Source organism: Panicum virgatum, chromosome 3N, assembly GCF_016808335.1.
Source record: "Panicum virgatum strain AP13 chromosome 3N, P.virgatum_v5, whole genome shotgun sequence".
Classification (NCBI taxonomy): Eukaryota; Viridiplantae; Streptophyta; class Magnoliopsida; order Poales; family Poaceae; genus Panicum; species Panicum virgatum.
This window is the reverse complement of record NC_053147.1, coordinates 44397115-44409429: the sequence shown is the minus strand read 5'-3', so window position 1 is coordinate 44409429 and position 12315 is coordinate 44397115. Positions and strand designations below refer to the sequence as shown.

At 44.9% G+C, this 12315-nt stretch overlaps 2 protein-coding genes across 3 annotated transcripts; both read right to left on the bottom strand.

Moving 5' to 3' along the window:
• Nucleotides 1-3787: 3787 nt before the first annotated feature.
• LOC120667818 (putative nuclease HARBI1) lies at nucleotides 3788-5156 on the bottom strand. Its single transcript, XM_039947813.1, has 2 exons — nucleotides 4912-5156; nucleotides 3788-4826 (listed from the first exon to the last, which is right to left on the bottom strand). Exons 1-2 carry the CDS (start codon nucleotides 5154-5156, stop codon nucleotides 3788-3790), a joined length of 1284 nt encoding a protein of 427 aa, XP_039803747.1.
• A 4476-nt stretch (nucleotides 5157-9632) lies between these two features.
• On the bottom strand, nucleotides 9633-11631 carry LOC120665979 (phosphatidylinositol transfer protein 3-like). 2 transcript variants are annotated; one of them, XM_039945741.1, is made up of 5 exons: nucleotides 11472-11631; nucleotides 11195-11371; nucleotides 10918-11019; nucleotides 10550-10792; nucleotides 9633-10182 (listed from the first exon to the last, which is right to left on the bottom strand). In XM_039945741.1, exons 1-5 carry the CDS (start codon nucleotides 11547-11549, stop codon nucleotides 9955-9957), a joined length of 828 nt encoding a protein of 275 aa, XP_039801675.1. In that variant the 5' UTR covers nucleotides 11550-11631; the 3' UTR covers nucleotides 9633-9954. The 2 variants fall into 2 exon arrangements, with proteins under 2 accessions (XP_039801675.1, XP_039801676.1); XM_039945742.1 differs by having other exon boundaries at nucleotides 10649-10792.
• Between the last annotated feature and the right edge of the window lie 684 nt (nucleotides 11632-12315).

Here is a 12315-nt window from a genome sequence, read left to right as displayed (position 1 = left end):
ATTATGAGTAGATTTTGTTGTGTGACCTTCGTGATGTTGTTTGGCAACTGCGGAGGGAGAAAGAAGGGGAGCAACAGCATGTTCAGAGGGTTTAGGAGGAAAATGGAGTGCTCAGGCAAATGATAGTGCAACTAGAAAGAGATAAGGATGAATTGAATAAGAAGATGGAGGAAAAGGAACAACTTGATTTGGAGGAGAAGAGAAACTTTAATTTTTTTAGTAGGTGCATTGTAGTTTTTTCTTTGTTAGGACTGTTGTTTGTACAGAAGTACTCAACAATATGAGTTGCTCTGTTATAGCTTGAGCTTTTGTGGCTACTTTTGTTGATGCATGATCTTTTGATGGAAATGTTGGTTGGGCTTGCAGCATATTTCAATGCAAAATGAACTGGTTTGGAAAATGATGTGGTAAATGCACATGGATGGCAGTTCACTGCTCACAGCACTAGTATATTTCAGTTCACTTCTCACAGCACTGACATGAACCTGAGTTTAGAGCAAAAGGTATCATTATGTAGATGTCATCAAACAACATAAGTTTAGAAAAGGTATCATCCTCCAGCTAGACATTTTTAGTACTTGTCACCAAAAAATAGATGAGAAAGGCGGCCACTGCACCTTGGGATGCTCTTAAAATGGTTTGCTGAAATGGTTATTGAGAAGATGTTGCAGCTCCTGGTCTTGGGGCTTGAAAAGTTGATGCGTTAGCTGGCCTTGTTGCTTGAGCAGGAGCTGCTAATGGTTGTTGAAAAGGACCTGGTCTTGCTTCTTGAGGAGCAGGAGCAGGAGCTCTTGGTGCTTTATGTGCTCTTGTCTACATGATGATGTTTGTGAGGCACGGAAATGATGTAACAGAAGAAAAAGGAAGCAAACATTCTATATTCGCACACTTGATCCTTCAGCAGTGGTTGCAGACTGCACCGATGAGACCATTGAAACCACTGGATAGATCCTCAGTTCCGTCTGGTGCTAGATTGTTTGGAGGCTATCTAGCTTGTAATGTTTGGGACATGACCTGGACACCAAAACTCACTATAGCCATACTATCCAAGTACTTTAATATTCAGTGATACAGGGAAACATTCTGATGCTTCTTTTACTTTGCATCGTATGTAGTGATTGTTGTTGCATTAAAAGAATCCATGGTGCCATGCTAGAAGATCATGACAGCCTGCACTAGTGAGACCGTTGCGACCACCGGATAGATCCTAAGGTCCGTCCGGTGCAGGTTTGTCTGGTGAGCATGTCCATGATCACCGATCGAATTGGTGCATGGAAAAGAGATTTCCAACCGCATATCTATCAAGTCCATGAAAATGGTCTGGGCCTTATTGGATGGTTTGATCTGATAGCCGGATGGTGGAAGAAATAGACTTGTAATGCAACTTAGTTCTGAAAACCAAGTTGCCTATTGTTGTGAAGTTATTAGAGCAACTCCAATCGTTTGGCAAAAGGAGTTGGCATCCTAGAATTTTGCCAAAAACTCTAAAAAGTAGTCTCCAATCGTTTGGCATCCCGGTTGGCAAATTTGGTAGAGTTGGCAAAATCTTCCCTGGCGAGCGTATTTTTGCGCGCTGCCTACCCCGCGCGAGCGTGACCAGTTGCTTCGTGCGTGAAGGAAATTTTCGCGGCGGCACTTCTCCCGCGCACGCGGTTCTTCCCCCCCCCCCCTCTCCCCCCCCATATCCCTCCCGTCTCCTTCTTCTCCAGGCGCCAAGACGATTGCTCGCGGGGTCTAGGGTTCAAGAAAATCATCCACTCGCCCAGACGATCGCCCGTGGACAAGATCAGTTTCGCTGCGAGGGGTCAGGTACGCCTCCATGGACCTTTTGCTGCCTAGGGTTGTGGTCATCTCCCTCCATTGATCTCTTGCTGTCGCCATGGATGGAGCTTTTGAAACCCTAGGTACCAATTTCTTGGGCGGACCCCAGGCCTCATGCCTTCCTAGCTGTGGTCTCTCACCATGGACATGGCTGAGCCTTGAGAGTGAGCCTAGGGTTGATTTGTTTTGTTTATGTACTTGATCAGGCTACATCTAGATCGATGATAGTAGTAGTAGTGTACTTGATCAGGACAATAGAAGTACCGATCATGGTTTGTCCATGTTTTACTTTTACCTTTTCATGTACTTTTATCTATTGTTGTTGTACAGTAAACTAATTTGTATTTTTTTTATACTCATAGATGGATGGAGATGACTTTCTGTCAGATATTCTTCTGGATGGTGACAATGATGATGCTGTTGTTGGTCTGGATGCCATGAACATTCCGAGGACACAAGAAACTGAGTGTGTCCAGGAAGTTGATCAAGTTGAAGTTGAGGTGCAGGCAAGTGGAGCTAGAAAGGGATCCAAGAGGACAAAAAATTTTGACCCAAAGGAAGATAAAGTTATATGCTCAGGATGGTTGGACATTAGCAAAGACCCCATTCATGGGGCCAATCAAACAAAAGAAGGTTTTTGGAAGAGTGTGCATGCCTTCTTCGAGAAGAACAAAAAAACTACAACTGAGAGGTCGAAGAGTGCCATTATGCATAGGTGGCTGACAATTCAGACTCAACAAGTTTTGTGCCGTCTATGACCACGTTGAGTGTAGGCCGAAAAGTGGAGCAACTGGGAAAGACATGGTATGTCATATGTTTTCCTATTTTATATAAATATTGTTTATTCTAATAATATTTGTACATTGAAAAATTATTTGTTCAGCTTTCAGATGCACTCAAGATGTACCCAACAGTAGACAAAGACAAAAAGACGTTCAATCTTGTAGAATGTTGGCATGTACTTAGGAACGAAGACAAGTGGAAAGCCAGAATGGTAGAACTGGCCGAGATGGAGAAACTAGCAGCACAGGAAAAAAAAAAGAAGTCTACCATGGTGTCTAGGCCAAGGGAGGAAGAGGACACCACCAACGAAGAAGGCACAGAAGCTGTTGATGATCAAACCAAAGAAAGGAAAAGGCCAGAGGGTGTAAAGAAAGCTAAAGAAGCTCTAAAGCGAAGAGGAGGCGAAGCATTGGAGGCATTCAACAATATGTGGGCGAAGAAGGAGGCCTTCGACAAGGAAAAAGAGGAAGCCAAAAAAGAGAGGTTTATGGCTACGCTTGAGGTGGACAAGGCTGCACTAGAGTTAGAGAAAAAAAAGCGGAGGCTGCACTAGAGTTAGAGAAAAAAAGCGGAAAATAAAGGAAAATTGGCTGCAGCAGAAATCATGAAGGCCGAAGCGGACTTGATGAAGGAAGAAAATGCAATAATGTTTGTGGACAAGACAACTCTAGATCCGATTCAGCGGCAGTACATTGAGGTCATGCAAAAGAAGATCATAGCGCGTCGCATGGAAAATTAGTATTAGTTTAAACAAAACCAATTCCATATTTTAGCTTTGTTTAATTTCATGTTGAGAACCTTTGTTTACTTTCAGCTCCAGAACTTTTGTTTAATTTGAGCGTGAGAGCCTTTGATTCATGGTACTGTTTTAAATTTGTTTGCGTGGATAAAATTCCGTACTAGTGCATGCTCATTGTTTGGGTGAATAATCTACCGTACTGGTGTGCATGAAGCACTGGACCTCATGTTAACGTGGTCACATCGAATACATGCTTTGCTGCAGATTGTGTCAGTGAATGATTCCTGCATGGACCGGCATGATGACCTCTGTTATTCTATTATTCTGTCTGATCCAATTAAATCGAGTTGGAAATAGTACGGCAAATGATTGAGTTCAACCGGACAATGACTCCTACAAAGTACTTGAAACAAATTTATTACACTCTTGAAAAAAATTATGCAACTAATATAAACCCGAATAATGACTCCACAGGTGCTCGATGAGGTCTTCCTTCAACTGAAAATGTGTTTCGTCGTCTCTGATCTTTCTGTGCGCTTCAATAAATTCATCAAGAGTACGAGTAGCCTGCCCACGACCGGGTTGCACATTTTGACCACCGCCATCGAAACGCTCGTCAGGGTCGACCGATCCTTCATCCCCAACGATCATGTTGTGCATGATCACACAAGCCCTCATGATCAATGCCAATGTCTGTGTGTCCCAAAAGCGAGCTGGTCCTCGAACAATGGGGAACCTAGCCTGCAGAACTCTGAAAGCCCGCTCTACATCCTTCCTTGCTGCTTCTTGCGCCTTGGCAAAGTACTGTCTCTTGTTCCCCATAGGAAGAGTGATGGACTTGACTATAGTAGCCCATGAGGGGTATATACCATCAGCTAGATAGTAACCCATAGTGTACTCATGCCCATTAACAGTATAATTAACCTGTGGAGCTGTACCTTCTGCCAAGATTGCAAACAAAGGAGACCGGTGAAGAACATTGATATCATTATGTGAACCTGGCATTCCGAAGAAGGCATGCCATATCCGAAGGTCATGTGAAGCAACTGCCTCCAAAATGATAGTGGGCTTGTCCACATGCCCTTTATATTGACCTTGTTTTTCATACGGACAGTTCTTCCATGCCCAGTGCATACAATCGATGGACCCTAACATTCCTGGAAACCCTTTATTCTCATCGAGTGCCAGTAAGCGTTTTGTATCTGCCTCATTGGGATATCTCAGGTACTCATCTTCAAAAATCTCGACAACTGCACCCACAAACCGACATAGGCTCTCTAGCACTGTGCTTTCGCCAATGCGAACATATTCATCTGTAGCATCAGCTGGTACCCCATAAGTAAGCATCCGAAAAGCGGCAGTGACTTTTTGGAAGCAACTCAATCCCAGTTCATTGCAACAATCCCGTTTTTGCACAAAGTAGTCATCGTGCGCTTCGATAGCATTCATTATTCTTAGGAAAAGCTCCCTAGACATCCTGAACCTGAAACGAGTTAACGTAAATTAAAATAATCTAATAACAATTACTCATAAAATTCAAATAAATCCGAAGAGAAACAATATCAAACCTGCGACGGAAAATTGCTGGTCCGAACGTTGGATTAACCGCCAAATAATCTCGAAACATCCTGTCGTGGCCTCCTTGCCTATCACGATAAATCTTCATACGCCCAGGGATAGAGCCACCATGACCTCTTCTGACATTGGAAAAACTATGGACAATTTGAGCAGCTCCTAATATAAAGTAGTCATCATCATCAGATGATGAATCTTCTTCAAACTGTCTCTGTGAATGGGATCTCTTCAACGGCATGACATTTCTTGAATTGATCAAGGATAGGGTTGGATGAGAATACGAACTAGGGCTACAAGGGACGAGAGACTGATCTTCTAGAATTTGATACACACCTTGATACCCGGCGGCGAAGTACGGCGGCACGAGGTCACGCAACGACGGCAGCGAAGAACGGAGGCAGAAAGGACACGGCCGGGCGGTCATGGGAGAAGGATGCCTCGGCGGTAGAAGGGAGATCGCTCCTGGGCACAGCGCGCGAGAAGGGACCCGCGCTGGGCACCTGCGGATGAGAGGGGAAAAAATCAGGTTTGTTAAGTTGGGCCCACTTCCTTGGGTTTTGGCAAGTGAGATTTGCCAAACGATTGGAGATGGGTTTTAATTGTACTTGGCAAAATTATTGGAGAGTTGGCAAATCTCAACTTTTGCCAAGTGAGATTTGCCAAACGATTGGAGTTGCTCTTAGTATATAATAATAAGCAAAGTGCTTCGGTGGCTATCTGGCTTATAATGTTTGGGACACGATCTGATCACCAAAACTCACTATAGCCATAGTATGCAAGTACTTTAATATCTAGTGATACTGTAAAAGATTCTAATGCTTCTTTTACTTTGCATCGGTTGTTGTGCTTGTTGTCGCATTCACAGTGCCATGCTAGAAAATAATGATAGCATGCATCGGTGAGACCATTTAGACCACCAGATAGAGACGTTTGGGCATCCAAAACTGATCGGTTTTGGTTAGCTAACAGACTGTCCGCACAGCCTCAGCGGACCATCCGCAGTGCAAAATGTTTGAACATCTAAAACTGATCGGTTTGATTAGGTGGCGGACTGTTCGCCACCCTGGAGGACCGTCCGCAGGACAAAATGTTCGGACATCTAAACCGTCAGCATGTAAGATCGGACGTTCGGACGTCCGAAAAAAGCGGCCCATAAGAAAGGCGGAAACTGCTCCTTGGGATTGCGATGGCACCTCCTACCCTCCTAACCTCGGACGTTCGGACGTTCGAGGTCATTTATTCACCTCCTACCCTCCTAACCTAACGGGGAGGATTATGATGGCACTAACAGGGCTGTCGCCACCCGCAGGCTACCCCTACAAACCATTGGAAAGGGCGACATTCAAACATAAATTTTAACCCATACACCACGTCTGCATTAACTATTACTACTCTAGCCTTGCGCAAGGACATCCGTCTGTATCAGAAGCCTTAGTTCTAAAGCACCCAATTAAGGGAGATGAGACCAAACTGTGTTGTTATCTAACTAACACAAGTTGACATGCAAGATGAATTACTCAACATATTATCATGAAAGGATCACACACATAACCAAGCATATGAACCAAAGATACCAAGTTGAATGAAATAAACAACTACAACAAAGTCAAGACATTACATAAGGAGAAGATATAAGACATAGCAACTCTCCATGAAGACTCTAACTTCTTGAATTACAACTCAGCACCTGAATTCTACCCCTAAAGCTTTACAAGTGAGGATGGCTACATTACTTCTCTCTGTCCATTTAGGAGTCCCCCCTCTCATATTTATAGAGGGGCAAAACCAGTTGTAGGATCAAGAACACCGACTAGAGGGGGGGGGTGAATAGGCGGTGTAAAACTAAAATCACAAACACTAGAGAAATTTAATTAGTAACATAAGAGAATCCTATGTCATGCTACAACTATCTCTAGTTTGAGTTTGCAACCTAGGATGACAAGATTGAATTCAAGCTCTAGTAAAGTAAATTCCTCAAAGTAAATGCAATAATCAAAAAGAGCAAGAGAGATAACCGAGCTTGACACAAGAAATTTTTCCCGTGGTGTCGATGACTTGCCGGTCACCCCTAATCCATGTTGAGGTGGATTCCAAGAATCAACCACTCTTCTATCAAGAAACCTCTTGATCTTGAGCCGGCTTGAATCAAAGAACCGCTCCAAATCTCGATTCCACTAGAGTTGCTCTTCACCACTCTGGTGAGGTGAGCACAAAACCTCTCACAATCAATTTTGGGGCTCCTCAACAATCTTCTTGGAGGTGCTCCACGAAATCCACTCCTCCAAGCCGTCTAGCAAGCAGCAACTCCTAAGAGTAACAAGTCGATGACGCTTGCTTGAAATTTCCATAATGCCACAAAGCTCAAACTCTTGATGCAATGCACTAGGAAGCTCTCACACAATCAAGAATGTAATCTCTAAGGAAAGTATGTGTGAGAGAGGAGAAGACCAGCTCTAATTTGTCAAGTATGCTGTCCAAATGGCCAAGAGAGAGCTCACATGGCCGGCCAATGGGTATATATAGAGTTCCCCTCAAAAACTAGTCGTTACACTCTTTTATGCATACATGCGGACCGTCCACGATTCAAAAACTGGACCATCCGCCGTTATAAAATAGTGAGTCAGAGTGCAATGATTGTGTGTCAGAACTAACCGTTACAGCCCTGGCGGACCGTCCACGCCCTAGGGGTGGACCGTCCGCGGTTAAGAGTTCCAACCCTCCAGAGACGAAAACGTCTCTAGATGTTTTTCTCAACTGATCGGCGGACCGCCGCGCCCTAGGGGCGGACCGTCCGCTGTTCAACTTTAAAGTCCACCAGATACATAAAATGTCTCTGGACATTTTCTGTTAGTGAGGCGGACCGTCCGCCAACAGAGGCCGGACAGTCCGCCCTTGGCAGAAGTCACCTAATAGAGCCAAACAGCGTCTCTGGACAAATTTGTTCTATAGGGGCGGACCGTCCGCCCAACAGGGCTAGACCGTCCGCCCTTCATTTCTTTTTCCACCAGAGACAGCCATGTCTCTGGATGTTTTTCACAAGTGTATGGAAGACCGTCCACCCATCTGGGCCAGACTATCCGCGCCTAGCAATCAGCACAAGTTTTTTCAGCTTTTTTATTTCAATAACTTTACCGATGTTAGCCCTCATGCATGCGTCTAGACATTTTGAGCAAAATGGCACCAGAGACCCGTCAAGCAGGAGTGCAAAGACCCCTCTTGATAGCACAGCTATCTATCCTATAAATCTGGTCATTTTTCATCCGCTAAATGCCTTATGACCGGTAAAATGCGAAAGTCCTATGTAATACCTTTGCCTTGAGCCCGAGCTTTGCATATCAACTCCAAGCATTCCATGATCATTCTCTAAACCTCATTCATCCATGGACTATCCTATGCATATCATATCAAATGCAATTGTTAGTCCATAACCGTTGTCAGTAATGACCAAAACCTGAAATAGAGGCCTAGACGCTTTCACCAGTGCATCTACGGTGAAATCTTGACATGTGGCACTTTGAACCGACTTAAGGAAGTCACTAGGAAGCTTCTCCAATAGGGGGAAAGTCGGTGGAGGCACCCACTAGCCGGCCGACCAGGGCCGCCCTTGGTCACCATATTTGTGCTGTAGTTTCCCACAAAGCTTCCTATAGTATTGCCATGTGCCACTCTGTTGTTATGTCGGTTTGATGCTCTGGCGAGCCCTCCAATCCATGTGATGCCTGCGTGTAGACGCTTGATTCGGTGGCATGTTTGATCCTTGGATCAAAGGGTGTGATTGCCCTATATTTTTAGCCAAAAACCTGCATTCATGGAATGCTACAAGGACATGTGGAATTTGGTGATTTATTAGCAACATGAGTGTAAGAAATGCAAGATCATCCATTTATTTGAACATTATTGATGCTCAGAGTTTATCGATAATGAGCGTCAGCAGTCAGCTCATTGCGCTCACTGTTCCACTCGACATAGCTTTTCCTCACACTAAATCCTATATCGAACGTGTCTGTGTTACAAAACTGAAATCCTTCATCTTCATTAACGAATATCTTCCTAACAATTTCATTGTACTCCAGCAAAGACTCAAGATTTGCGATTTCCTCATGCATCCATCAACAACATTGAACAAATTAAATATCCATATGGCAAATTCACACCAATTCTGCCACTTGAGAATGCAGACTACAAACAAATATTTCGCTCCAATCATCAAATACTATCTTGATCAAGATATCTTCTAATCATGAAACAAGGCATACAACAAGAGGAGGCGGCGTCCAAGTACCATTGGCAAGATGATCATACACAGGGCAGCTGGCGGTTGAGGAAGAAGGCGCAGGCGGCAACGTCGCGATGTGGTCGCAGGGGAAATATTCGAGGGGCGCAGGGAACACAACCGGCGGCATTCAGACCCTACCTGCATGGAGTAGGGCGACGACCTTTGGTGGCGGAGGCAAGGGCAGGGCGGTCGACACAAAGAGCGAGGGCGGGGCCGAGTGCAGGGTGGTGGCGGCGGCGGAGGTGGCAGCGGCGGAGCAGGGCGGGGGCGGCCTCGCGGCGATCCGGCGGGGGTGAGGTTGGGCGGTTGCGAGGTCGGATAGGCTATGGGCGTGGGGTTGGGGGCGTGGGCGTGGGGTTTGAGGAGGAAGTACCACAGTACCCTTCCACACCTCAAATTAATTAAATTAATTATTTATTTAGGGGAGGCATCACCAACCATTGTAAAAGAGCTCTTATTATTATCATTAATTTCTTGTACTCCAGTGTTACATAACTTCACATTCTATTAAATTTTCTCCGAGCTGATAAAAACAAATCTTGAATCATGTAAAGAAGATATTCAACGTTTAACCTCTTAGGCGCTCATAATTATCAAGCTTAAGCTATGTAATGAAATCTACCGTCCTTAGCTCAGTTCACATCCTTGAAAATATAAGGTTTCAGAGTTCTTCGTATACATTAGCTGTTGACAGTGTAGTTCCAAGTACTCTTTAATGTTCACAAGGGAAACGATCTTGTTACGTTCCTGATCAGGAAAATCAGGTGTTTCTATTTGTGTTCTTGCAAGTTATCCTTATCTGATCTCTCCTTCTCATTCTCTCAGCATACTTGGTAATATCAAGGATAGCTGTGTTTCTTCCCCCAAATGCCGACTCCAGCTTATCCATATCAAACATATCGGCCATTATCCTCTGGCTCTCTGCATTGTTGTTGTAAACAAATTTTATCTTGTCTTGCAATGTTGGTTCGAGGAACTGCTTTACAATCTGCAAAAGGAAGTGTGTCAAATTGCACTAACATTTTCACATAACAAGTCGTCAATCAATTAGAAAAAAAAATAATTGTGTTGATTTAATGTAGTAATGTATAAGGTCGTTTTAGAAAGTATACTTTATACATCATGTTCAATTCTACTAAAAAAATTCTCCTATCATATGATGATTTGAACAAGACAATAATGGTATACTTGTCGCAACGAGAGTATTGTGATAAACTGTGACAGTTTCAAACTTCTGGACAAAAGTTAAACAAGGTTGACCACCTATGTTCCTACTAAAACCTCAAGGTTCAAATAGGAATTGATTTTTACTTAGTTTTATCCAGATACGACATTGATAAATAGTTCACAAGTACCTTAAAGAATGATTCAAATATCTTGGGAGGGTTGCTGAGAATCGCGGCTCCAATCAACCCTGGATAATAATTCTGAATTATGTGCAGCGATTCACGGACCTCCCATAGTGGCGTAGAAGATAGTGTCCAACCACTGAAATTACACATCCAAACAACATTCTCTTGTGCGTCTTCTGAGTTCATAGCCATATTTTCCAAGTTATACACTAGCTGTTGTATATGTTCCTTTGTTGAAGTTAAGCTCTGTTGAACATGTCAAATTAAGTAATAAACAAGATGAACAAAACCAAGGCTACAACAAAGTACAAGAAACAGAGTTAACTACGTATTAGATTAAGGAAATATGCTGCGTCCAAACTCAAACTGACCTTTATGGACGTCACAATCACGAACACAGTTCGGCCATTCTTGTCGAGATAGTCCGGTATATACGCTCGTCGAACCTCGTTCTCGATGCCAGCAAGGTCGTCCTAAACATTGATCCCAATCATGCAGAACCATGCTCAACATAAGTTTTACATAAAGTGCAAGGACTAATCAAGACTAGATCAAGTGCATGTTAACTTAAAAGTTTCCCAACAAATATATCTATCTTATTCATTTCTAAATAACCACCCCCCATATATGGTGACGATAGATTCTTACCCAACAAATTGTTTCTGGTTTGAATTGACGCCTCCACTTGATAGCTTCTTTCAGAGACTTGGCCGCTTTCTCTGTGCTCCAGTTCCTTGCCCGGAGGAACCGACGGATGGTGCCGTCCGACAAGAAGCTCGGCGTCTCCGTCGCCAGGTCGCCCAGCAGCTCCCGAACATCTTCTATCTGCGCGTTCAGAGTAGATGGACACAGTTCACTCTCCGTCATCAACAGTGGGAGCTATTAGGAAATTAAGCGAAGGACAACTTCAGGTTCCGCCTGGTACCTTTCGCTGCTGTTCTTCTGAAGACTCTGGCTTTTGTTGCGTCGCTTTTTCACTCCTGGTCCGGAATAGATAGCTCATGGCGTTGCGACTGTTGCTGCAGAGTGCAAGACGCGGATGTGAAGCGAGAAACTTGGATACACCTTGCCCCTGGATTTATAGCGCGCGTTCTGCCATCCAGTGGAACTTGGAGGCCGTGGCCGGAAAGCATCGGTACACGAAGGAGACCACTCGTACACGCCACAATAATTGATCGAATACGCAACTCGGGCAGTTAGCAGTTGCTGCCGCCATAATGGGTAGATGAAGACGGACGTGGGCAGTAAATGGTTCAGCGCTGCGCACATGTTCAGCTGCGCGTGGTGCGCGTGGCACGTTTCGAGATTGGGCAGTTCGTAATTGGCCTCTCCCTCTCACGTACGCCTCTCCCAATAATCTCACAATAGCAGTTTTCTTTGTCTCCCTCTCTCGACTCTTCCCCCAACAGTTGAGAGCGGCAGAAAAGTGTGCTTGGTCTCCGCCGGCGGGGACTGCGGTCTTCCTCGCCTCCGATGGCCCTCTGGGCTTCGCGAGGCGGTGGAGACCGCGGGTCACTCGCCGGTCGGAGGTGGTACTAGTAGATCTAGGGTTAGTGTCCCGGCAGCGCGGTCGAGACGACGGCGGCGGCGGCGCCATCTTGGAATAAGGTACTCTCTGGCTCTTCCTCGTCCCGTTGGTGGCCTGCTCCGACGCCGACGGCGAGCCGGTGGAGGTGGGGCTTCCTTGCTGAACCCCTTGTACAGGAGTCCGTGTCCGGATCTCCGGCGTCTTCTCCAGGCGGCGGGAGTTTCGGCCTTTTGCTTCAAGG